The 27016-nt window shown below is 39.8% G+C and overlaps 3 protein-coding genes and 1 pseudogene across 3 annotated transcripts; 2 read left to right on the forward strand and 2 right to left on the reverse strand.

Annotated features, from left to right (window-relative positions):
- Nucleotides 1–1945, reverse strand: LOC148733763 (uncharacterized; annotated as a pseudogene).
- Nucleotides 1946–7861: 5916 nt separating this feature from the next.
- Nucleotides 7862–8725, forward strand: LOC148733764 (uncharacterized). The gene is made up of 2 exons (XM_088758031.1): nt 7862–8275; nt 8415–8725. Exons 1-2 carry the CDS (start codon nt 8044–8046, stop codon nt 8723–8725), a joined length of 543 nt encoding a protein of 180 aa, XP_088614157.1. The 5' UTR covers nt 7862–8043.
- Nucleotides 8726–11631: 2906 nt separating this feature from the next.
- Nucleotides 11632–17737, reverse strand: LOC148733765 (techylectin-5B-like). Its single transcript, XM_088758872.1, has 5 exons — nt 17461–17737; nt 15530–15747; nt 15229–15319; nt 14470–14856; nt 11632–12672 (listed from the first exon to the last, which is right to left on the reverse strand). The coding sequence occupies exons 1-5, from the start codon at nt 17570–17572 to the stop codon at nt 12413–12415; spliced, it is 1068 nt and encodes a 355-aa protein (XP_088614998.1). The 5' UTR covers nt 17573–17737; the 3' UTR covers nt 11632–12412.
- A 1842-nt stretch (nt 17738–19579) lies between these two features.
- On the forward strand, nt 19580–22568 carry LOC148733766 (uncharacterized). The gene is made up of 3 exons (XM_088758588.1): nt 19580–20948; nt 21236–21312; nt 21593–22568. The coding sequence occupies exons 1-3, from the start codon at nt 20658–20660 to the stop codon at nt 21741–21743; spliced, it is 519 nt and encodes a 172-aa protein (XP_088614714.1). The 5' UTR covers nt 19580–20657; the 3' UTR covers nt 21744–22568.
- Nucleotides 22569–27016: the final 4448 nt, after the last annotated feature.

Below are 27016 nucleotides of genomic sequence, written 5' to 3' on the forward strand. Positions count from 1 at the left end.
CTAGTGTACTAGTATCTGCGATACTAAGGCCATAGTCGTGGAGGAATTTGGTATTGCCCCGTATTGGCTGTCGTCAATGATACTCAAAACCGCTGGTTTGACGTAGTCGTCCACAATAAACCCTTCTGCGACCATAGAAATGCAGGGAGTAAGCGAGATAGGTCTTAAGTCCTTTTTCAGTTCCTTTAGTGATTTCTTTTTGGGCAGGGGTGTCACGTCAGCCAACTTCCACATTCTTGGTAAATGCTGCTCGGAGTAGGAGGCATTAAGGATTTCCGTCACTGGGAAAGCCACTGCATCTGAATATTCCTTCAGTAGCCAATTGGGAATTCTATCAGGCCCACAAGCTTTCCCAGGGTTAAGGCGAGACAGAACCTTCTGAACACGTTGTTCACTCACGCACAGGATCTCTGGTGTTGTATCCGCCTCCATGGGGAGAAACTCTAGTGGAGTTGGCAGCCTGTACTCCTCCAGCGGTTCTAATAACGCGGCATTGATGGTGTTGGCGTTTTCTTTTAATGACAATTCTGAAAAGCCTTCCACGTCAATCTGGCTCAAAAGGTCGCCATTTTTTCTTTTTGAGCCGCTCAGACGCTTTACTTCGTTCCACCATTTCTTTGGGGCTTCTTGTCTTAAATTCTGAATTCTCACTTCATAATGTTTGGCTCTGCATGCCTTTCTTTCCTGGTTAACCAGACTTCGCAAGAACTTGAATTGGGCAGAGTCGGCGCCATATGATTTGAACGCTTTTTGTCTTTTCAGTATCATTGACTTCAGCTTATGGTCAATCCAAGGAGCTTCAGCACTACAGGTGCGAATTTCTTTCTCAGGCATCAGAATATCAAGCCCTGTATGTACAGCAGTGTGGAAAATCTCCCACTTTTCCCGGCAACTATCCGTAGGAGCGAACAATAAAGGCCAATCAATAGAGGTTAGATATCTCCCCAAGGCAGCCTTGTTACTCTCACGTAAGTCACGCCTTTTAACAACGTACTTTCTGTTTACATCGCGTTTACCATCTTTTGGCGAAACAACAACAGCGTTGTGATCCGACAACTCGAATGGAGGGTAGGCTTGTGGCGGACTATAGTATTCCTGCATGTTACTGAGCACCAAGTCTAATATGGTATCCTTCCGGGTCTGAACTTTAACTATTTGCTGGAGACGAAAGTGATTCAGCAAGCCCTTAATATCCAAGCGGTTGAAATCCCCTGTGACGACCAATCCACAGTTGGGATATCGCGTCTCCGCTAGGGCGAGGGACTGGAACAAATGCTCCCGCATAGATGTCCCATCGGCCTTGGGGGGGGTGATAGATCACTGCCGCGATTATGAAGGAAAACCTCCGGGGAAGGCGGTTTGGTCTTAGATGGAGCCACAATGTCTCATGATTATCGCAGCACTTTAAATCGTTCAGTTGTTTATATTTGCACCGTTTTTCTTGAGTATAGGCACACACACCACCGTGCTCTAATGTCTTCCTGTCTTCACGCACAATAGCAAACCCGGGGATGTCAACAACGGTGTCCAACACAGAGTCCTTTAGCCAGGTTTCCGTAACGAACGCAAGGTTGATATGATTACGAGTGATAAACTCGCTAACTTCATCCATTTTGGGGGCTAAAGACATGACATTCGCTAACATGATCTTAGGAACTTTGGGTGACCATTCAGTACTGGCTGCTCTGTTTTCCTTGGTACAATCTATAACAATGCAGTTGTTTATATTGCTACTTGGAAAGGTGTCATTTTGAATATTTAATATGTTCGCCGATTGGTTATGTAAATGAGGTTTCCTGTGATGGATTAAGTTCCTGGCAAAGAAACCCCCTTTAAAGTTCGGAAGTTGCTGAATCTTGCGAATTCCATTCCCCATGCAAATCCCAATCCGCCTTTGTTTGCGCTGTCCTGCTCTTGTCCCTCGACGTGTAGGTCTTTGCCGTGTTATTCCCAGATCAGATATGTTGCGCCATAACTCACGACCGAGCGACTTCTTCGTCGTTGAAGATAAAATGTAAACATTTTCATTAGTTTTTGTATATCTTTATCCTTTGTTCAGTGCGATCTTTCACATTTCGGGTTTGAACTTTTCGTGGGGAACACGTGCTACAGCTTACACTACATATTTCAAATTTAACCGCTGTACTATAAACTTGTGTGTTCGGCCCTCTACGAACGCCTTCGATCTAGCGTCGACAGAGCTGAATAATGAAATGCTACGTCATCGGGTATGCGGTCAAAAACGCGTGCTCAAGTGTCCTTGGTCTAAAATTTAGCGAAATTAGCGGAAAATGATAAAGGCTGACCTTTAAAACCGAGGAACTCTGTTTTCGTCGAAGGCACTTTCTTATTTCCAAAGGTTTAAAGCAGAAAATTAACTTTTGAAAATTTTTAGGGGGTGTAACAAATTTTTGGAGGTTGTTCTGTAAAAGAAAAGCGGCAAGGAAAACGACGCCTCTAAGCAACAGAATAGGAACCATGGGAAGACAGGGATGAAAAACGTCTGCGCATGCGTGACGTGAGCATGTTGATGTTGTTGTTGGCGAGCTTTTCGATCGTTCGATCGATGAAATGTCGGCGCAATTTAAACTGTGTATTGCGGAAATATTTTGCATTTCAGACTGGAATGTAAGGACGCTCTTTGAAAATAACTTCTGTAAATTGAACTCGTCGACATGTTGAACGTATTATTTTTGGGAAATGTTTATTTGCTTGCTCATGATCGAGAGCCAACTTTCAGTACTCGCTAAGGAAACACATTGCAAGCTTAATACCTTTAAGTATAATTTACCTCTATTTTAGATAATAAGATGAGATTCAAATTGATAGAAGGTAAATAATAACATGCTTTGGTAATAAATGTGAATCTCGAAGAAAAATGGAACTTTTATCAAGGTGAAGCGAAAGCACACCCATCCTACACGGTGTTACATGAACAAATCAAATACGCTGCAAAATATCGCGTTACCCCATGCATATCGCTATCACTGGAATTCAACATTCGTCACAGTCCTAAGAGTGTATTGGAAATTAGTTATTTCCATATGGTATGAGAGGAGCTCATGAATGCTGCCGCTCAGCAAAAGCCACACGAAACCCATTGTTCTCGTGGATGTGCAGTCAAAAAGAAAAATTCCTGGGTAAGTTGGAATAAGTACAATGGTTTTGGAACTCAAATGAAAACAGAAGCCGGAATTGCTTCAGGATTAATGCTGACTGGAAGTTCAAGACCAATAGTGGTATGGTCGATGATATTGTTCAGTGCTTTAGGGCCTTGCAGAGGTTGTAGCACACCAAAGGCTTGAGGAGTTTTGTGTGATTGAATCATAGATCCTGTTGCCTAGTAAGATTACTAGAACAATTATCTGGTACACCTACGCCTGACTCAGTGGACTGCTTATTACAGAAATATCCACATCGGATGAATAAAACAATTTGCTAAACAAAAGTGCAATAAGTGTACATGATTTGCTTACTGTTCTGCCAGTAACTGTTGACTGTAAAATAGTGCTCAGAAAGAACCAGAAAATGACATTGCCATGTAGATGCGGTTGGATATTGATTGTTTTTTTGTTTTCTTTTTTAAGAAAGAAAAACTTTTTTCAAAAAAATGCAATATATTTATCTAGCAACCTTTGTGGCATTACATGGTTAGAGTGCCGGATTGTGTTGTGCAGGAGGTCGACGGCTGGAGCCCCAGGTAGACCAATACTCATGGTCTTAAAAATAACTGAGGAGAATTTGTCACCTTTCTATGATATCAAGAAATGGACAGATATTCAAGTCTTCTCGGATAATGACGAATAAACCGTAGGCCCCATCTCCTGCAGGGTTAGGGGTAGGAGACGTTAATTTCCCACGCACGAGAGTACTGTGTGGTGGATGTCCTCCCCTGGGGTGGGATGGGTGGGTTGCTGTCTTACGTTTAATACACGAGCCTCTGGCTCAGGCAATCTGGGTAAACCTGCCTCACGTATAGACAGTAAACTTGATTGATTGATTGATTGTGTAAAAGTATGGAATCCCAAATGAAAGGGTTCCGAAATCTCCACAAAAAAAGGGGGTTAATAAGGGGAAGGAAGCGTGAGGGTGGCAAGCGTTGAAAGTGAGAAATGATGAAAATAAAATGTTAGTTGTTCAATAGAGAATTTGCACAGAGGGACCTACAAACTGCAAGGCAGTTATGCCAGTCATAAGGCAGCAATAAAATAAAAACTATCAGTAGTTCAATTGGGCACTAGCATTGAGGGTCCACACTTTTACACTTTTATTTCATTTTCTTACATATCTACAAGGTATTCCTTTGACCTGCAAATAGTGGGTCAAATTTTCTTAACCTAATATAATTACACTGGAAATAAAAATGAAAATGAAGACATACAACATAAAAAGACAAAAAGATACACAAGAAAAGAAAAAAAGGAAAATGAAAGATTTTCATTGTAAAGGACTCCATAAAGGAATCTTTAGTCTATAGAAAATTGGAGAGTCCTTTTTGCTTGCTTGCTTGTTTTTTTTTTTAAAGATTTCTTTTACAAATTTGTTTATTCATTATTTTATATTCAATTTGCAATGCAGCCACTAAGGCAGTACAAAAATTTATAATAATAATAATAATAATAATAATAAGGAAGGTTAGAATGAAATAAGATGAGACATTCATAATCAGAGGAAAAGGAATGAGGGAGATGAGTAACACGGTTGGTAAGTATTAAAAGTACGTGGTAAAAGGAATAGAAGAGGTTAGGTATGGGGAGCCAAAAAAAGTTGTTTTGAGTTAAAAAAAATTTGAACTGAATATTTTGATTGATATGATGGGGGTTGGGAGTTAAGGATGGGTTGGTCTGAGTTGGTTTTGACAATTGGTTTAAGGTAAATGATTGATCAAAATTACTGGTATCTGTCTTGAATTTGAAAGGTGATAATATAACAGACACAAAAGTATATCCTAAAATAATTTAATGTTATGAAAACTTAACTAAGCTATTTTGACAACACAGTAAATAATGGAATAATTGCAAGATATTAATGAGAGAAAAATTCCCTCTCTCCAATATTAGCTTAATTAAAATAGTGGAAGTTTACCTATGTAAAATTAATAGTAATTCGTTTTGCAATGATAGATATTTAACTTTGGTTAAAAAATAAATGGCTTCTTTTTTCGTAATTTTTCCAATCCTAAAAAGCCACTTTTCTAGATTTAAATCAAAACTAAACCAAATGTATAATTTGAGTCAACATAGTTCACAACGAATTCCATCTGTTATCGCCACACCTCAGTCTCCTTTGGCACTTTGTTAAAATTTTATTTCACAGGCGTCACACTACGTGGTCCCTCATTGATCTGTCCCTTTCTTTCTTCCCTTAGTGTCCAAAATTTCGAAAAGGCTTACAGGAATTAAGTTAAGTTAATTGGAATGTTGGTCGGAAAACGGCGATGAGCAGCGACTATCTTGCTTTTCGATCGTTCGACGATGATCTAAACAAACTGGAGTTTCTTCAGGCAAGTTCACAGCTCTTGCCAAACCAAGTGGCAAGGGCCTAGAAGTGCAGTAAAAAGCTTCTTTACTGTTCCTTGTTTTACCGACGAACCAACCTTTTACATGAACGGACGAAAAAGTGACCAGAAAAAGCCAACAAGACACTATAAAAATTGCCTCAAACTGAGCCAGTTCGCAACCGTATTGGAACTTTGCACAGCTAACCCAAGGTGAAATTTTTAATCCGGTTTTCTTTAATCCTTTGTTCAAAAGCCTTTTTCGGATAATTTTCTCTATTTTGTTTAGGGTATTCAATCACCAAACTATAGGCAAAAATAATTATACTGAGTTTCTGAGTTTTCTTTTAAAGTCGTGAGATCTGAAATCAGATTTCAAACTAACCCTTTGCTATCTTAACCAGGCTTTGAACAACCCGGCCCCGGAGGCGTTGGAAGAAAGATATATGCGTCTCATAGGAGACTCAAAAAAGTTTTAACGAACAACGTACGATAGCTTTATCTGAGCATTATCTACTTTAATATTCTTAGCCAGCACACAAGCTTACTTTATTATCATATTGAAAATAAAACCTCATCAAAGCTTACTTTAGATTATAAGAATGAGTTAGGAATAAAAGCAGACCATATCATTTGAAATATTAAATAGACCTCAGCCCATGTTTTGTTGAGCATCCAATAATCCTGGGTCTGGCCACAGAATTAGACAATTTACTATTCTTTGGTTTTGCAATATATTTGAAATTCCTGTGTACACAATTCATCATAGTTTAACTGTAGCATGAACATTTTGTTCGATCTCGCGCTGCAAATCTCATAAAGAACAATGAAAGCAGTGTTAACTAGAAGTATTGCGCTCGGTTTAATCCTGGTGACAACTGTTTGAAGAAAAAAAGAAAAAACAATCATGTGCAACTCTTTAAGCTAATATTTAATCCCTTGTTCTTGGTTCTTCCGATCAAGACACGAAAAGTTGAATTCCACAGACCTTGAAATCTTCTTAGAGTTAAATTTTAATAAAAAAGAAATAACTATTGAAAAATAGTTCCAAGAAAACTAAAACAACAGCATCCTTATTTTTCCTTCCGAATAAATATTTTCTTTCATTTGACTCGCAGCTCCCGATATCAGACCTTAGGAGTCCTTTGGACGAGTTTTCATCTCTGATCTTTCGACAGACTCACTACCTCTCCAGCGATCCCAGCGCATTACGGTGACTCCACCTTGACGTTTTCAGTTCAAACCGTTTAGGTTTGAGTATTGGCAACTGTTGTACTACCAGCCGCCTTTCATGGACGAGGCACAGTTGTTTTGGGACATGTCATTATCCCAATCATGTCCAGATCATATCCAAATCGCTAAATTGTGAGCCACAATGATGTGCGAGAGAATCACCTGCAGAGCCTGTTAAAAAAAATTAAAAACCTTGGATTAATCGTTATGCAACGAACAGTCACCTCCACAGCAAAAAATACTAACATGTGAAGTGCGAGGTTTTATGAGGCTCAATACTAGCAACACGCTTTATAAAATATTTGATATTATCGTATGACCCATACGGTCCCATTTGCGCAATCCCATATATAACCATAGCAAAAGCTGACGCGTGCAGGGCCGGACGGGTTGAAGTGAGCCAGTCCTGGAAAAGCCGTCTGGAACTGCAACTCGAGTGGCTGCGTGTACCCCTCTATCGCCCCCTATTTAGGTTGAGATTTTCAACAGTTACTGGTCATATGATAAATTGCTTATTGACTGAGTGGGTGGGCCGGACAGGAAAATATCTGGCTTTTGGTCATGAGGCACGGACCTCGCCGCGCACAGTCAGTGTGTAGGTCATGACCTCAAGCCAAATAATTTACCGCACAGCCCTCCCATTCAGTCAATAAGTACATAGTACGCGTGCTCAGCTCGCAAGCTAAGAGACACTGCGCGGGTGCAAATTAGCAACGTGCCCTCGAATAGTCGTTGTCAGAAAGTTCAATTGCACCTGAATAAATTCCAAAATTTAGTAGATATTTCTCCTCCTCATTGGCTACAGAAAATGACTGGTACTCTGCGAATACAGTTCAACCACGGACGTCTTCTAAGTCAACTCGAACCTTGTTGCTGCTGCTTGCAGTCAGGCGATGAATCTTGTCCCCAGTCCGAGCCAAGACTCGCCGTTCAGATTGCCGAAGCCCTGTTTGTATTAATTACAAGTAAGGAAGAAATCCACAGCGCTGTCAAATCTCTTTTGAAATACCTTCCATCTTCCTCCAGCCGTCGCCTGATCACAGAAGACTTCAAATTCACCCAAACCATCAGGATCGATGTTATAAACTCCAGCATTAATGGTAGAGGGGAGCTGGTTATGAAACCCGGCAAACTTCAGAGAAACAACTCTTTGTTATGGTTTTTGCGTCGTCACGTGATCACGACCCTGCACGCAGATAAACAAAATGGCGTCTTCACTGTAATCAAGACGTGAGACGTGCTCTATTTACTAGTTTCCTGCTACTTATGTCTGTTCTTTTAATATGCAAGGATAACAAATGTAAAGAAGAATTATGCCTGGAGAGAATTGTGCAGTATTTGGCTGTGGATCTTGCCGAAGGACAAAAGGAATTGGCATTTGGAAGTTGCCATTGGCGAAGGACGAAGCGCATGAAAAATGGGGGGAAGAGTGGCTCGGAGAGATCAAGAAGACAAGGGAGATGGACCGGAATTTCAGAGAACTTATAAAGTATGACCGAGTCTACACATGTGAGAAGCATTTTGCTCCTGAAGATATTGAAATATGTAGGTATGATACGTATAAGTCGTTCGATTTTTGCTTTTTCACCACACTGCAGTGCACGTGTACTCTGATTTTGGTTTGCTTGAACTTAAAATTAGAAAGAATCCCTGCCTTAATAGGGTCTTATTTTTCTGCTTATAGTTACCTCTGCGAAAATGACCGAGAAAAAGCCGGGATTTGGTGCATTACCGACATTGAATATGCCCAAAAAGAGTCGGCACGAAACGGAGAAACCAGCGGCAAGACCGGCTCGATCAGTGCCTTTGAACGACTCGAGTATCAGCACATGTAGCAGCAGAAGTAGAAGTGTGTACTACAAGACATTCAGTGAACTTTGTCAAAAAATGAAGTCTCTAAAAAGCTTGAATGAATGGAGCTACAAGACAGTTTCTGATCGACTTGTTATTCGAAAAGAACTAGAGCAATTGATAATAGTCTTGGGTTTACGGTGAAAATGTTTGGGTCATTTCTTGTGGATGTCCCTGAACTGTACTTGAAATACCAACGTTCAATGCAAAATGTAACACTGTCTATGCTTGTTAAAGATGGAAGCATATACAGTCTGTGATGGAGTGAGTCCTTGTGACATGACAAGTAAACTTTACCATCATGTCGTTCCATTGAATCCACGTTGCAAAGTGACGCATCTGCATTCTGTACCCAATCTGCAGTCTGCAGTTTGCATTTTGTACCTAGTCTGCATTTCGCACCTGGTTTTCAGTCTGTATGTTGTACTAACCAATTTATAAAATGTGAACTCTGACCATTCATCCAACGTCGCCCCAGCAGTTCAAAGTAATACCAAGTAGTTTCAACTGTATCCGGGAGTCACCAGTTGGAATTTAATTATCTTCAAAACTCATTTAAACGCAATGTATCCACGACTTATTCACAGTTTCCTTTCATCATTATCTTAAATAGTTATCATTTTCAATGAAAAACAACCACTTTTAACTGTTAAAATGTAATGAAAGATAAAAAAGATCTCAAAAGAGATTTAATAAAAAGAGAATCCAAAAAATTTAAATCATTGACTGTAGAAAATCAACTATTCGTGAATGCATGCATCAATTATTATAAAATGTAGAGACACAGGGGCATGAGTCTGTAAAATATGTAATTTTTTGAGAACATAATTTCGTTTGCGACAAAGAATCCAATGAACAACTTATAACGTAAGTAACAAATTGATAACAGCTGAAAGCCATCTCGTATAGCAGATTGAAGTTAACATGACGCTCACTTTAAACGGCAAACTTTGTGCCGTTTTCTCAAAGCTGTTATCGGTGTTATCTATAGCCTTGTTTTAAGGATAACGCTGAGGAATAGTTTATCAAATCTTTACCTGGGACGGTGAGATTAAATCTACTAATGATGGTTAATTAAGCAGGCAGTGGGCAGCCTTGCCTGCCGTGAGTGACCTTAGTCTGCTGGGTTTTCAAGTCCTCGCGCACGTGCAACTTCAGTATTTCTTTTTTATTCACCTTCTCAAGGCTATTCACAAAGGAGGAAAAAACTAGAAGAAAACGAGCAAGGCGTCTAAAATCTCTGATCTTTAAAGGTTAAGCAATTCAGTACGACCTTTGAAACGGTTTTGAGTCGCATACATAATCAAACAAAATGGTGATTAGCTAGTGTTACCAAAATTTAACACTAACACTAATCAACAATGATTACATTAACGCCTATAGAATCCAACATAATAATAAGAAAACTACAGAAATATACTTTTTTTATTTACCCAAACAGAGCCAAAGAACGTGGATCCTGTCTTCTGTTTGAAATCATCCGGATTCATCTGCCGAGTTGTGTTATTCAGCTCACAAATGCGCTTCGCATTATTGCCTTCGAGATGAACATTAAACGACTGGCAACGGCTATTTTGCATAAATTTTAGACGGCATTCAAACTCGTCAGGAACATCAGTTTTAGTCGGCATGACTTGACCAAGTAAGGCATAATCTACGAAGAGAAGTCTTAAGGTGCAATTTGTTTATGTAAACATAATTAAATTAGGCTGGTCCAGGCAGGCTTTATCACTTACCAACTTGAGTCTCGTAAACGCTCCCACAGAAGTCTCTAATTGCCCCAACGGACAAAACTAACAGAAATATGCCAACGATCACGTACCAAGCTCAGCTTATTGAGACGCAAGCCCTGAATGTTTTTTCTTCTTTGCGAAGTCTTTAAGAATACTGTAGAAAAGTTGGCCTCGTTGCCGGCCCATCCTTCCTTTGGACAAGGTTTCCTTCGAAATGATTGCAGTAATAGTTTATGTTTAAATGAAACCCTTGCTGCTTCCAACTCGATGTAAGTTTTAACAAGTTCAGTGACCAGAAATGTAGTATCCGAGGCCTTGCTTATTAACAAGTTAAGAAAACATGTATTGGCACGATGCCACAGCTGTATACTCCTCAGATGGTTGGAGAAATGTTCATCAGCTAAAGAATATTCAGCCCTGTTGCCTCACTTTCGTTCAGTGCTTGGACACAAGCCGGGAAAACTGGGTCGGGTACATGCACTCGAGGCTTAGTTAATAGCAACTATCTAACAACAAAAAAGGTGTCTTTAAAGTATCCCAGCGCCAAGAGATTATAAACAGTTTATAATTTCTTACTATCGCATTTCTAAAAAAGGAAATTCCCATTAAAACTCTCCAAAAAAAAAAAAAAAAAAATAGCGGTAAGGAAAGGAAAAATATTTATAGACCGTTCGGACCGTAAAAGAACTTCTATTTGCTTTTTCCTCTTGGAAGATACGACTTTTTGAAATCCCATGGGCGTTTGCTCGGTTAGGGAATAGCACTAGCAACTTAGATCCGATCAATTGTTCTATGAAAGGAACTAGCTCGAATTTTGCAACAACAGCTGTTCATTGATTGAGATTTGTACCTTTAGAAGAAAGACCCATTTGCGACCTAGGATTTACTTTTGCACGCACTTGTCGACTTTTTTTATCAAAAATTTAACCAACCGTGAAACCGTTTGCACTTTGTCTCTCGTCTTTTTAATTCCAATGGCTCGTGTTTATTGAGGTGACAATGTCATAAACTTCCCAGAGGAGCTTTTTAGAAAAATAGTTCACCAGGCTATTTCTACAGGTGAAAATGACAAACGATTCTACAGAATAAAGGATTACAAGAGGGGTTATTGTGAAACGCACTGAGTTTTTTCTAATGTCTTAAATCTGTGCCTGCTTTGCTAGTGGCTTTTTTATGGCGATTATGCAAATTTTAAGGGTTTGCTCAGTAATTACTCATTGCTCAAAAGCTATGAAACGAAATCAGGTAAAAAATGCCAAAGAGTACACCGATACAAATACGTTTGACAAAGCGTGATAAGCAAAATGCGTCTGACTCTCTTTTTCGTAACAATGTTTCGCCTTTATTAAGACCACAAACTCAGCTACAAACATACAACTATTCTTTTAGAGGCTTCTCAGCAGCTCTAACTTTGAATCACGACCTACTGACTTGTGATTTGTTTAAGAACAGCAACAAGAAAACTAAAGAAAAAGCATCAGTTCTTATAGTTTACAATACAATACAACACAATGTTCTTTATTTAACGAAGGTGACGTTATTAACTCAATGAGTTATCTAACTTTTGGTCTTCGCAATACCCCACCCATCCCACCCCAGGGTAGGATATCCATCACACAGTAATCTCGAGCGTGGGAAATTAACGTCTCTTGCCCCAAACCCTACAGGAGACGGGACCTCCATTTATTCGCCCCTATCCGAGAAGACTAAAATATCTAACCATTTCTTGATGTTATAGAAAGGTCGCAAATTCTTCTCAGTTATTTAAAGACCCGGGGCTCGAACCCTCGACCTCCCGGTCAACAGTCCAGCGCTCTATCCATTGAGCTAACCGCGAGGCGGTTAGATCTCTCTCTCTCTCTCTCTCTCTCTCTCTCTCTCTCTCTCTCTCTCTCTCTCTCTCTCTCTCTCTCTCTCTCTCTCTCTCTCTTCTCTCTCTCTTTCTCTCTCTCTCTCTCTCTCTCTCTCTCTCTCTCTTTCTCTCTTTCTCTCTCTCTCTCTCTCTCTCTCTCTCTCTCTCTCTCTCTCTCTCTCTCTCTCTCTCTCCTTGTAGTTTCTTCTCATCTTTTGTTTGACACGGAATAATCGATACTGAACCTTAGAAGTCCTTTGGGCGAATCTTCATCTCAGATCTCTTAAGAGACTCACGATCGTTTTTCCAGTGATACCAAGAAACTCCCTTCTCGTTGGAATTGCCTTTGAGGTACAAGCCATTGAGGTTTGAATAATGGCAATTCTTGTACCACCAGGCGCCTCTATAAGAAGAGGCACAGTTAACCTTTGGGTGGGCGTCATTATCCCGATCTTTGGTGGTAAATGCTGAGCCATTATGATAACTGAAAGAATCACCAGCCGTGCCTGAAAACCAAGTTTTAAAAATTCTTTTCAAACTCATTAATTATTCATTAGGTGATCATCCAACCAGGACACGCCAATTTCGTCACTTGCATGTGATTTGAAACCCCGCTGAAACGCTGGAATTAGGCGCTATTCATGAGTTCCATCTAGCATCAAACGCTTGAGTTTGATAAAGCATCAAACTCTAGTGAACTCATTTCTTAATTCCAATAGCAACAACAAAGTTGCCTACATGCAAAAAATTGGTGGTTATTTCCATTTTGTTTTATTCCCGAGGCGCAATTGAGAGGCTATTTAAAAAAAACTCGTGCATCGGGTTTGATCAGGGTTTCTTAAAGGTCGGCACACACGAGGGGACTAATCCCTGCGACTAGTCCGTGCGACTAGTCCCGGCGACAAGTCTTTGAAGGGTTTACACGAGGGGACCGGTAGCAGGGACTAGTCCCTTAAGCTGTTCCCACGAGGGCACTCAATTGCACAAGAACATAGGAAAATTAAGAGGCAAAAGATGTTTCTTAGTCTGGGGCGTTACACAAAAACAATGAAAATTTGGCAACTTTTCATTGTAGCACTATTAAACATCAACGCAAATGAACTACACTTATTCAGTCGAATTATTCATGTTTTTACGTTCCGTTTTTTATTTATTTATTTATTTTTAACAGACACAGAGTAAAATAGGGTAAAAATTCCATCAAAACGGCTCCAAGACATCTGTATATGTTTACAAAACTAGAAATAGTTTTTTATTCTTCAGTTGTAGAAATCTAGAATTCTGGGAGAATTCATAGAGACTGCAATGTTTACAAATACCGGAAGTCACGCATCATACTGACCCGTGATTCGCTTATTTACCGTTTAGTCGCAGGGACTGGTCGCACAAACAGTTCACACGAGGGGAAAAACATTTGTTTCATGCGACAAGTCCCTGCGACTGGTCGCAGGGACTTGTCGCATGAAACAAATGTTTGTCCCTTCGTGTGAACTGTTTGTGCGACCAGTCCCTGCGACTGAACGGTAAATAAGCCAATCACGGGTCAGTATGATTTGTAAACATTGCAGTTTCTATGAATTTTCCGTAAATTCTAGATTTCTACAACTGAAGAATAAAAAATTACTTCTAGTTTTGTAAACATATGCAGATGCCTTGGAGCCGTTTTGATGGAATTTTTACCCTATTTGACTCTGTGTCTGTTAAAAAATAAAAAACAAAAACGGAACACGTAAAAGCATGAATAATCCGACTGACTAAGTGTAGTTCATTTGCGTTGATGTTTAATAGTGCTACAATGAAAAGTTACCAAATTTTCATTGTTTTCGTGTAACGCCCCACACTAAGAAACATCTTTTGCCTCTTAATTTTCCTATGTTCTTGTACAATCGAGTGCCCTCGTGTGAACGCCTTAAGGGACTAGTCCCTGCGACCGGTCCCCTCGTGTAAACCCTTCAAAGACTTGTCGCCGGGACTAGTCGCACGGACTAGTCGCAGGGACTAGTCCCCTCGTGTGTGCCGACCTTAACACTCGAAAGTAACTTTGCTGAAATGAAACGATAAACTAATACAAGATATATCGAGTTTAACAAGGGAAAAAAAATTCCATACCTACAAGCAACTATGTAATTTGCTTATTATTTTAACATCATATGTCACTACTGACAGGATAATTCGAAAAACAACCTTTAGCTGAGAAGAGCGAATGCTTTGCTCTTCCTACGAGCTGCTCAGTAGTGGTCTAGGTGTAAATTGAAAAAAATAAATTTATATTAAAATTTCATAAAAGTAAAATTGAGCTTTACCTGAATAGCTTCCCAAACTCAGCCGGTATTTCGCATTCTCACTCGCCACAGAAAATGAACTGAACTCTGCAAACGCTGTTTCACTATGGAAGTCTTCCAAGTTAACACGAAGCTTGTTATTGTTGCTTGCAGCCGTCAGGCGATGAATCTTGTCCAGTCCGAGCCAAAACTCGCCTTTCACATTGCCGAAGCCCCTTTTGTAGTCATCCCAAGTGCGGAAGAAATCTACAGCGCCGTTATATCTCTTCTGAAACACCGTCCATCCTCCGCCGGCTGTTTTATGATCACAGAAGACTTCAATTTCTCCCAAACCATCGGGATCGATTTTGTACACACCACTGATCTTGTCGCCAGACTTGTAGGCCTCAGCGCAGTTCTTGTAAACCACTAAATCAATAATGTAAATAAATTAATAAGAGGAGTCAGGTTATGATAGAAAACACCAAATCTATTATATCATCCCGAAGGAGAGAATACGCCAAATATTTTGCAGTGAAAGGTCTGATTTCCCAGAACCCTTTACTGGCTTGCCCAGCATCAGTTTGGTCCCCTTCTATGTTGTCTATGTAAGCTGAGTGAAATGTCGGTTTAGGTATGTTTACAATTTTCTCGGATTTCGGACCTGTGTTGAAATGATAATTTATACTTCACGGCGGAGATCAAGCGACCGAATTTCCCAAATATAGCAAGAGAAATTTCGTCGAAGTTCAGAGTTAGTACTTACGTATTTACGTCTATGACACCTAGTCTAGTACTTACGTCTATGACACCATTTTCCAAAATATCCCGGGTGACGCTTGCCGCACTTTGTTTGTCTTTTTTGCTCTTTGGAAACGTCGACACAGGTGGCCTGGGTCAGGTTAATTAGTACTTGTTAGAAATCCTTCCCTAAGTTTTTATGGCTATATAAACGCAAAAACGCTTCGTGAATCTCTAATGATTCCATAGCATTTATAGAGGTATGGGCGGAAGAGTGTTTAGAGCTATCCTTTACATAGGCGAGGCCTTGCTTAGATCTAACTTGAAAATATAATTATCACAAAATATACTTTAAACTGACCTGAACAAAGCCAAAATACGTCGATCCTTTCTTCCGATTAAAATCACCTGGCCTCATTTGCCGAGTTGTGTTATTCAGTTCACAAATGTATTTTGCATGATTGCCTTTGGGATGAATATTAAACGACTTGCAACTTTTATTTGCCGTACATTTAAGCTGGCATTCAAACTCGTCAAGAACGTCAGTTTTGTTCGTGACGTGACCAACTAAGGCATGACCTGCGAATTGAGAAAGGTTTGTGCGCGCAATTAGCTGATTCACAAACTGGAACTCCTAGAGTAATTCAGCTTGTCTGAAACGAGCATTTAAGGTTACCGTGCACCTTCAGGAGTGTCTCGCGTGCAAGCGATGTAGCGCGTCCGGTTTAAACTGTAGATATCTTAACCCCATATAAAATTAAAGCTTATGGGACTGGCTATCAGACTGTGCTAAAAATTTGGAAAAAAATGAGTTGTCGAATTTTTCACGACTTCTGAATGCGAGCGCCCGAATCACCTTTTGAACGTTACATGTCAAAGCGAATTTTGTTTTTCGCTTATTTAATGAATTCCTCCGTTTCCGGGGCCAAAGCGCTTAAAAAACGTGTCTGCGGTTTGCCATATTCAATTTCAATGAAAAGTTACAGAAAATTTTTGAAATGAAATTAAAAAAATGTGGTTGATGGTACAAAAATCGCTGTTGAAAAAAAAGTATTTAGAAATAAAAAATTCGGAGAAAAGTTTTTGTTGTTTGGGTACAATGAATATCAGAAGTTCATATATTTGAACTGCGGTATGAAATACGTATGATACACGATCCTTCGCAGTAGATAGCGCTATTTATGCAATAGCGAAAATCAGACCTGAAAAATATCAGGCCTGTACGGGATTCGAACCACTGACCTCTGCGATACTAGTGCAGCGCTCTACCAATTGAGCTAATTTGCCAACTGGGAGCAGGCCGTTAAGTTGATTCGGAATAAACCCGTGATGATAAATCAGATACAATGAATATATGAAGTTCATATATTTCATATCACGACGTTTTCACAACGAGCCATAGTCGTGGCTACGTAAGCAGATGGAGTGTGTGTAGACAATTGTATAAATATTGTCACGGATCAGTTAAAATGTCAAACTGCGTCTTTGAACAATAGACCACAGCACTCACTTGGCCTAAGGGTTTATCACTCACTGGGGGCGATGCGACATCCAAGTTCGCATTATTTACTCTTATTTATCACACGGGTTTATTACGAATCAACTTAACGGCCTTCTCCAAGTTGGCTTGTTAGCTCAATTGGTAGAGCGCTGCACTAGTATCGCAGAGGTCAGTGGTTCGATTCCTGACAGGCCTGAGTTTTTTCAGGTCTGATTTTCACTATTGCATAAATAGCGCTATCTACTGCGAAGGATCGTGCGTCATACGTATTTAATACCGCAAATATATGAACTCCATATATTCATTGTATCTGATTTCTCATCACGGGTTTATTACGAATCAACTTAACAGCCTGCTCCCAGTTGGCTTTTTAGCTCAATTGGTAGAGCGCTGCACTAGTATCGCAGAGGTCAGTGGTTCGAGTCCCGTACAGGCCTGATTTTTTTTTAGGTCTAATTTTCGCTATCGCATAAAAAGCGCTATCTACTGCGAAGGATCGTGCACCATACGTTTTTGTTGTTTATATGTAAAACTATCTACTGTCAAAATTTGAGAGCAATCGAACAAATTCCCTTTGACTTGTAGCTCTCAAAAGGTGATTCGGGCGCTCGCATTTAGAAGTCGTGAAAAATTCGACAATTGATTTTTTTCAAAATTTCTGGCATAGTCTGATAGCCAGTGCTATAAGCTTTAATTTGATATGGGGTTTTAGATATCTACAGTTTAAAGCGGACGCGCTACATCGCTTGCAGGCGAGACACCCCTGAAGGTGCAATGTAGCCTTAACTTACCAACTTGAGCCTCAAAAATACTTCCACAAAAGTCATCGTCCGCCACAACAAACCAAACTATCAGGAATATCCTACAAGTCACAAAAAGCAACTGAGGTATTGTAGCCTGCATGGCATTGCTCCTCTGCGAGGCGTTTGAGAATACTGTAGAGCTTTCTGGGAGAAAAGTAAAATAGATCGTCGCCTCCCAGTACTTTCACAAGGATTGGATCAATTCGCTTTCGAGAAAATGCTTTAAAAAAATGAAGTTTATTTATTATTGATAGCCGTTTTAATTATTTATGTTAATGTAAAAAAATTGGGCCTTTTAGTCTATTTCTTATAAATGGTTGGTCATAATAGGTTTTGTAAAGAAGAGAATACGACGCAGGACCTCTCCTATGAATGCTTTGGGGTCATTACTGGCAACCGGGATGGTCAAAAATGAACTTCTGACAGTCAACCATATTGTCGTCACGTAAAATATATGCAAAGTTTGGAGTCTAATATAGTTTATTTTGCACCATTCCTGGGTGGACCTGGGGGATTTTATGGATTTTTGTCAGTGTTAAGTCACATAAATAACACTAAAAAACGAAAACATCTAGTCTTAAAAATGAACATTGACATATTTTGGAAATTTTGTTCAACGCATCAGTCTGATATATTTGTCTGAGATCAAATGTGAGGCATGACGAAAGATGTTTCGTCGACGGTGCGTCGGCCTCCTTTCTGTGAGTTTAATAATATTTTCGATTCAAACAATGATCCTCTCTCCCAAAATTAGTGCTCTATTATTTGAATCCTTAACATCTGTTTGCGGGGAGGGGGGGGGGAGGGAGGGGGGGGCGCACTGGAAAAAGTAACGAGGGGTTTCGCCCCTTATCTTCACGAATTCTCCCCATCCAATGCAAGAGGTTTACCCCCAATCTTAAGCGGTTCACGCCTGAATCTTTGAATTCGTTTCCTAGCGGTAGATCGAAGGTTTTCCTTTGAAGAAGCAATAATTTTTTCAATTAATATACAAACTGATTGCGAACCCGTAAGGAAATTTAATAAACGACATCCAAGCTGTTTCAACTCATACGCGACTGCACTAGTCATGCACATTCGCTGTGGTACACCCCTCTTTATGAAACAAGTTTGACATCTTTTTAAGCTTATTCTCGCAGCAAGTTTAGGTTAATTCACCTTATGCACAAGTTCGCGTAGACCGTAAAGCTTAGATCGGAAGTTTCTAATCCCTCTCGATCGTCTTAGACACCGCTGACGGTGCACAGCAGTTATCTTGCTCCAGAAACAAGTTTTATAATTATCCTTATATAAACTAGTTACTGCGAAAAATAGTTTCAATGGAAATAATTATTATGATTGTAGAAGCCAAACTTTGTTTATCTTCGTAAAGTAAAATAGGCGGAGTGATCTCGTTTTTCAGTTTCGAGAGAACTTTAGGTCCAGCTGTCCGAATAACTTCCCAAGCTTAATATGATGTCTGTCCCTGTTCAAGTTTCGGTGAACTTCTAGCATAGCCAACCAACATTTTCGAAAATTCCACATAACAATGCACAAAAAGCGGACTCAATTATATGAGAAAACTCACTACCAGACGAGGGAATTCCACGTCAAATTGCACGCGAAAACCGATATTGGACGAATCACTAGGCTGAGAAAAAGACTTATTTTTCATAAAAGCAATTTGCAATGCTGACACGGTAAATGATTTTGATCCATAATCAATTGAAGACTTATTTTTCATAAAAGCAATTTGCAATGCTGACACGGTAAATGATTTTGATCCATAATCAATTGAAGATAATGATCACAGAAAGCAAGAATTAAAAGATGGGCGTTGGACGAGTTCCTCAGTTCGCTCAGCCCCGTTCGCTCCGAGGAAGGGCTAACGCCCGAAAGGTCAGCTCTGAAACTCTTTACGGTGGCCAATTTACATCATCAAATCGTTGGATAACGCAATTGTTCAATCGAATGAGCAAAAGTAATCTGGGTTACATTAATTTTGCTTTATTTCGCTCTGTGAGTGATCCAGGCGGTTTGTTTGGTTTTCCTTTGAGTGCTCATTGGCTCTTTTTTTCCTGTCGTCTTTTGGCCGTTGTAATTACCATGGTTTTGATTTTACGGAAACTCCATCGCATCACGAGCCACAGGTAAACGGAAGTTCAAATATTCGAAAAGGCTGGTTGCTATGGAGTGACGTCATAAACCGGATAAGTTTCCATCATCGCCTTGACAGCCTTTTTCGATAATTGCTCGCAGTAATCTGAGTAGTTGCCTGAATTTGTACAATCTCTGTTCCTGCTGGGTACAATGAAGCCTTTTGTTTATTATGGGCTGGATCGGCCTATTGACATTTGGAGATTGGATTTCATATTAATATGCGCAAGCAAAAGCGGTAATGTTTAGTTTCCCGCCGTCGAGTGCAGTTATGGATCCCTTGAAACTTCGAAGGGTTGAATTGCTTCATTCTCCTCCAGATGAGTCAAGGGAATGGTTTATCTTAAATTTCAAGAAATGTGGCCTAAGAATCAGCAAGTTTTTTGAAGTAGCCTGTTGGTGGCACATTTTCCAAGCGTTTTGTACGGTCCAGCTTTAAAAAATGGAGGAAGCTTGGATGACCGATATGTTCAGAACAACAAAGTGGCCATCGCCTCTCTATTTGGAGTTGTTTCTACCATCTTCCGGCAGAAATTCGAAGAAGGAGAAGTGGTGAGATATCTTTGGTTGATCGATAAAATAAATTCTTGATCCTGGATCAAGAAAAGCTTGGCAGACGTTACTTAGCATTTTCAAGCTAAGACGAACCGGGGTAAGTCATAACGTTTATATTTCTATTAAGATTGGAAAAAGTGAGTTTGCTGTCTTATGTTTTGTTGTGAATGCTGGTTTCACGGTGTATCAGAACTCATCTCTGCTTGGCAGGAAAATCACATAATTGGCTGAGTTTGATTTTACGCTGAGCCTCTAAGTCTTGCTACTTTAGGAGAAATTTCGGGTTTGTTTCCTTGATAGGGTCTTGACAGTATTATAATTTATTTCATTTCTATTTTTCTACGATAAAAGATTTAAATCGCCAGAGGGATGCCATTGAGAAAACTGGAATAGTAGTTAATGGAAGATGCTTTAAAGTTAAATTTCCAGTTTATTTGTGTGTGCCAATCTTGACTCTTTATATTTTTTTTATCTTATTATTTTTTATTTTTGCAATGTTTTTATGTTACATGTCTAGCTACGTGATAGTAATTATTGAATCCATTTTATGCTGGGCAGTGTCAGAAAATATCTGGGAAAGTATAACATTTGAGATCTTTGGTGTAGCTATTTTAACTTCAACTTCTTGTTATCTTCTTGTCTTTTTTCATGACAGTTATACTCTTGATTACAAAACACTGATAATGCTGCTCAAGCAAAGAGCTGGTGATGCCAAAAAATATATCAATGAACTTTGCAATCAAGGATTGGACACAGAGTGCTGTGTATTCTGCAAAGTTATTAAGGTAGGTTATACCTGCAATGCTAAATGACATGCATCATAGTGGAATTATACAATAACACAAAACATATTCAGCCTACTGGTATTTGTTATGCAATTTATTTATAATCAATTAGTGAGAGCTTTCTTGGCTTTCTTGACTTTACAGAAAGGCAGACGAAAGGTGTCCATAAAAGTGAACATATTTTATCTGTGGTGAACAGTGATTATATATCTACCATTAGTAGTGAACATTATATGACTTTAGCTCAGTTAATTCATTATTGAGTGATACATGCAATTTATTTGTAGGAATGTGCCTCTCCTGATTTTCCTTTTAGGGAAGCCTTTGCTCAGTGTTTCCTAAAGAGCAAAGCAAATATTGGGGGGTAGGTACAACTCTGCATTTCTGCATTGACATGCATAAAAAGTTCCAGCTTGCAGTATGGTATTTCACTTTCTATTGGAATACATGTCTTTAAATCTCACTTGGGATACTTAGTTTGATGGACAGTTGGCATACTGCCGGCCGACAGTTGGCCGACAGTTGGCCGACAGACTTTTAGGGGAGCTGTTCTTCACTTTTACCCAGTTACCAGCAAAAATATGGTAAGCTTGGATTATAAAGGTGGAAACTTTATTCACTGTTTTTTTTTCTGTCTGTTTCAGATGGAAGGGGTTAAGAGATGACTTGCTCTTTCTCCTTGAAGAGGAGCCATGTGATGTTAATTTATGTGCTCTGCCTGCAGTGTATGACATTTTAATTTTTAAATTCTGTGCACCCATTGAAGTAAGGCATAGTCAACATTGTATCATTTAAAAATCTATTTTCTTGAAGTCTTATCCTGTAACAATATTATTTTGTTTAGTGTTGCCTGGTCACTTCTGAGATATACATTTATTTGTCATATTTCTAAGATTTATAAGGCATTCGGCGTAATGCCTGAGAGCTTCTGGGATATAGCAAACTTAGTTTTTCATTCACTGTTACTAGAGGGAAATTATGTCTTTCCTTTCTGGTTCACCCAGGCTGAAGTCCTTCATTCAGAGTAATGCCTGAGCAATTCTGGGATATATAACATACCTAGCTTTTCATTCATGGTCAATATAGGGAAGTGTTGTCTATCCTTTCTGGTTCACACAGGCTGAAGTCCAGGCATTCAGAGTAATACCAGAGCACTTCTGAGATTTATAACATACTTAGCTTTTCATTCATGGTCAATATTGGGAAGTGTTGTCTATCCTTTCTGGTTCACACAGGCTGAAGTCCAGGCATTCAGAGTAATACCAGAGCACTTCTGGGATTTATAACATACTTAGCTTTTCATTCATGGTCAATATTGGGAAGTGTTGTCTATCCTTTCTGGTTCACCCAGGCTGAAGTCCTCGCATTCAGTGTAATGCCTGAGCGCTTCTGGGATATATAACATACATAGCTTTTCATTCATGGTCAATATAGGGAAGTGTTGTCTATCCTTTCTGGTTCACCCAGGCTGAAGTCCTGGCATTCAGTGTAATGCCTGAGCACTTCTGGGATATATAACATACTTAGCTTTTCATTCATGGTCAATATAGGGAAGTGTTGTCTATCCTTTCTGGTTGACCCAGGGTGAAGTCCTGGCATTCCGTGTAATGCCTGAGCGCTTCTGGGATATACAACATACTGGCTCACCCAGGCTGAAGTCCTGGCATTCAGTGTAATGGCTGAGCGCTTCTGGGATATACAACATACTTAGCTTTTCATTCATGGTCAATATAGGGAAGTGTTGTCTATCCTTTCTGGTTCCCCCAGGCTGAAGTCCTGGCATTCAGAGTAATGCCTGAGCACTTCTGGGATATATAACATACTGAACTTTTTATTCATGATCAATATAGGGAAGTGTTGTCTATCCTTTCTGGTTTACCCAGGCTGAAGTCCTGGCATTCAGAAAAATGCCTGAGTGCTTCTGGGATATACAACATACTTAGCTTTTCATTCATGGTCAATATTGGGAAGTGTTGTGTATCCTTTCTGGTCCACCCAGGCTGAAGTCCTGGCATTCAGTGTAATGCCTGAGCGCTTCTGGGATATATAACTTACATAGCTCTTCATTCATGGTCAATATAGGGAAGTGTTGTCTATCCTTTCTGGTCCACCCAGGCTGAAGTCCTGGCATTCAGTGTAATGCCTGAGTGCTTCTGGGATATACAACATACATAGCTTTTCATTCATGGTCAATATAGGGAAGTGTTGTGTATCCTTTCTGGTCCACCCAGGCTGAAGTCCTGGCATTCAGTGCAATGCCTGAGCGCTTCTGGTATATATAACTTACATAGCTTTTCATTCATGGTCATTATAGGGAAGTGTTGTCTATCCTTTCTGGTTCACCCAGGTTGAAGTCCTGGCATTGACTGTAATGCCTGAGCACTTCTGGGATATATAACAAAGTTTCACATAGCTTTTCATTCATGGTCAATATAGGGAAGTGTTGTCTATCCTTTCTGGTTCACCCAGGCTGAAGTCCTGGCTTTCAGTGTAATACCTGAGCACTTCTGGGATATACAACATACTTAGCTTTTTATTCATGGTCAATATAGGGAAGTGTTGTCTATCCTTTCTGGTTCACCCAGGCTGAAGTCCTGGCATTCAGAGTAATGCCTGAGCGCTTCTGGGATATATAACATACTTAGCTTTTCATTCATTGTCAATATAGGGAAGTGTTGTCTAGCCTTTCTGGTCCACCCATATTGAAGTCCTGGCATTCAGTGTAATGTCTGAGCGCATCTGGGATATACAACATACTTAGCTTTTCATTCATTGTCAATAGAGGGAAGTGTTGTCTATCCTTTCTGGTCCACCCATATTGAAGTCCTGGCATTCAGTGTAATGTCTGAGCGCATCTGGGATATACAACATACTTAGCTTTTCATTCATGGTCAATATAGGGAAGTGTTTTGTATCCTTTCTGGTTCACCCAGGCTGAAGTCCTGGCATTCAGTGCAATGCCTGAGCGCTTCTGGGATATACAACATACTTTAAGTTTTTTCATTCATGGTCAATACGGGGAAGTGTTGTTTATCTTTTCTGGTTCACCCAGGCTGATTGGAAGTTCTGCTATTCACAGTAATCCCTTAGTGCTTCTGGGATTCCTAACATTCTTATTTTCTTTGACATTCACAGGTTAATCATGGGAAGTGTTGTCTATCGGCCTTACTGGTTCACCCAGGCTGAAGTCCTGGCATTCAGTTTAATGCCTGAGCGCCTCTGAGATATTTGACTTACTTAGCTTTTCATTGATGGTTAATATAGGGAAGTATTGTCTATCCTTTCTGGTTCACCCAGGCTGAAGTTCTGGCATTCAGAGTAATGCCTGAGGTTTTCTGGCATATATAATGTAAAGAAATTCTTGAGACGCAAACTTTTCTGTTATTTGAGCTCTTCACCTATATCTACAGCAGAGCGACAGGAATAAATAGTCGTTTGAGACAAAAATTTGAAAAACAGCTTCATTTACTGTTAAAAGTCGCCCTGCAAACCGCGACGGGAAGAGAACATCAAAACAAAAAATGCTGCCAAAAAAACTCAATAAATAACACAAGGCAAAACACTGCTGGTACATTTCTTTGCGAAGCTAGATCGTGAAATCTCTGATGCGACGTTTTTGTAGGGCGTAAACACACGACGACGATTGATTTCCTGACAAACTGGGTAATATGAGATAATATAAAGTATGAAACAACACGAAGTAACGCGCACAGCCTCAAGTGATCGATATACCGTATTTCCTTGAATAAGTGCCCACCCCTTGGCCATTCAAACTTGTAACTCTGAATAAGCGCGACACCGGAACCCTTTCTTTTTCAGCTTTCATAACATTTTAAACTTTTACTACCTTAGATGAATATGTTGGGAGAGATTCTTGCTTTAAGAGTTATATTACGCCGATGTATTATCTTTCCTTTTTATATGGCTGGCTTCGCAAGCGGTGCAAGATGCAGCGAATTCTGTGAGCTGATTGACTATTAACCCTTGCTTATTTTTCGTTTTCTGCGGTGGCCAGCGTTGCAGCCATTTTGTCTTTGTGTAACCTGCAGGCAAGCTCTCGCTTGGCTCATATCGCTTGGCTCAGGTTTGAGTTTTCCTGCTTGGTCAATAACGCATTACTGGATCTACCGCGCTCTATGTTAATTTCCAAACCACTCTAGCGCACAGCGCTTGACTCAGTATTTAAAGTTGGGTTTTTCGGAAAAAGTGAACGTCCCACCCCTCTCAAGAAGCTTTTAGAATATAAAAATTCAAGGACTTTCTAAGGATTGGTTAAATTCATTGGGGGACTTGCCCTGAAATTAACAGACTTGCAAGACAGTACGAACCCTGTTAAAGTTCAAGGGAGTTTAAACTTGTTCGTAACGTGTCATTAAACGAAAGTTGGTCTTTGTTTAAAAGCTTTGTCAGCTTGTTCAACATCTATCTTGATTTGAAAACAATTATTATTACCCCCGGTCTCTTTTTATTCACGATTTTAATCATCGTTGCGGGGGAGGTAGCGCAAAGAGATTTTCAACACCAGTGCGTTAATCACATCGTACCTATAATGTCTGTAATCTCTCGCAACTATCTAGAGGATTCCGGCACCAATATAGGTCATATGAAGGCCAGTGAAAAAGAATCTTATGTGTACTGCATGAATATCGTTTAAAAAAACTGGAACAGTGTGTAAACTATAAATGCGACGTAAAATATCAGTGAGAAAAAGCCGCCATGTATTGTGGACTCTGCGTTAAACAGCAAAAGAAATTATAGGTTGTAATACGCCGAGTTTATTCCCAATAACTGGTAACCGGATGCTCAAAAATTACAGCACCAAGCGTCAGCTGTCAAAGATTCCGAACACAGCGGAAAAAAAGTCGTCGGTTCTGGAATTTACTTTGTTTCCGATCCGAAAACAAAAATCTGGTAAAATTGATTAGAAAACAAAACACTCAGGCCGCCAGTTAAATGTCGTAGTAAATAAGCGTCGCAGCCTATGTCAGTATTAATGAAGTTAACTAAATCCGCAAGCATTGACTAAGAAATGTTTCTTCGACGTGACTGTAACTGCCGCAACACACTCCGGGCGAGCGCTTTGTCTTGTCGCTATTTTTAAGCGCCGGCCATGTACACTTTTTTCGGATACGGCTTCTTTAATTACCTTTTCACGCCATAGGATGATGACATGATTGTGTAAAAGTTGACGCCCCTATCAGATTAGGAGCGAAATACGATCAAAAATTTTACCCAAGCAAGCCACTGGTATCCAGCAGAGAATGCGGACTAAAAGTACGGATTCTCTGCTGAATACCTAGACTTTTTTTGGTTGCTAACGGCGTGAGGCTCGTTATGAAACGCTCTAAAGACCAAATTATCTTGGATTACTCCCCACCGACGCAAGACCATAGTCGCGGTTTGTAACTGTGGAGAAAACACGAAACCCTCTGTTATCTCCAAGGAGGAGAAACATCTCTCATCCGTTTTTGTTTCTAATAGTTTTACTTCTGTTTTCGTGCAGAGAACAACAAATACGAAGACACAGGCCACCAGTGTTGAACCTCTTTCAATTTCTTTCCCTCTCTCCCACAGAATTCAAATCCACCGCAACGTTACTCCATGTAAAAGATATTTCTGAGCAACTTCTCCATAACAACCGAAACAAAGAGGGGTAATGTTCAGATCATGTGAAACATACGGAAACAGGCTCTATGTGTTAGACCTAACCTCCATCTTTAGAGGGTCTCAAGGGGTTTAAATGTCAGCCGTCAAAGGCCTAAAATTGAACCGTCAAAAAGGATAAATATGCACCGTAAACTGTCAAAAAAGCAGTACAATATCAACTGTCATTAAAAGGTCTTCCGGATCTCGCTACCGTTTCCCATTTTCGCTGCTACCGCGCGAGATCTTAAAGTCTCAAAGGTTTAAAGAAGCTTTACACTGGTAATAATTCTCCATGCAGGTTTTTATATTCACTTATCTTATGGTCATGTGCATTGATTTTCGCCTTAACTGATAGTTTAAAAATATTTTAATATTTGTTTTCAATAGTTTATCTTTAGAAGTGGCTAACTTCTCTGATAAAT

Source organism: Stylophora pistillata, chromosome 4, assembly GCF_964205215.1.
Source record: "Stylophora pistillata chromosome 4, jaStyPist1.2, whole genome shotgun sequence".
Classification (NCBI taxonomy): Eukaryota; Metazoa; Cnidaria; class Anthozoa; order Scleractinia; family Pocilloporidae; genus Stylophora; species Stylophora pistillata.

What these genes read in the sequence shown, in the direction of transcription:
- LOC148733765 (XM_088758872.1), bottom strand. Translation starts at nt 17,572, where the DNA reads ATGCAGGCTACAATACCTCAGTTGCTTTTTGTGACTTGTAGGATATTC. An exon ending in CGTATTTTGGCTTTGTTCAG is followed by an intron (nt 15,320 to 15,529) that starts GTCAGTTTAAAG and finishes AACCTGACCCAG; the next exon opens with GCCACCTGTGTCGACGTTTC. An exon ending in GAGTTTGGGAAGCTATTCAG is followed by an intron (nt 12,673 to 14,469) that starts GTAAAGCTCAAT and finishes CTTGGTTTTCAG; the next exon opens with GCACGGCTGGTGATTCTTTC.
- LOC148733766 (XM_088758588.1), top strand. Translation starts at nt 20,658, where the DNA reads ATGTTTTTATGTTACATGTCTAGCTACGTGATAGTAATTATTGAATCC. An exon ending in TATTCTGCAAAGTTATTAAG is followed by an intron (nt 20,949 to 21,235) that starts GTAGGTTATACC and finishes ATTTATTTGTAG; the next exon opens with GAATGTGCCTCTCCTGATTT. An exon ending in AGCAAAGCAAATATTGGGGG is followed by an intron (nt 21,313 to 21,592) that starts GTAGGTACAACT and finishes TGTCTGTTTCAG; the next exon opens with ATGGAAGGGGTTAAGAGATG.
- LOC148733764 (XM_088758031.1), top strand. Translation starts at nt 8,044, where the DNA reads ATGCCTGGAGAGAATTGTGCAGTATTTGGCTGTGGATCTTGCCGAAGG. An exon ending in TCCTGAAGATATTGAAATAT is followed by an intron (nt 8,276 to 8,414) that starts GTAGGTATGATA and finishes TTCTGCTTATAG; the next exon opens with TTACCTCTGCGAAAATGACC.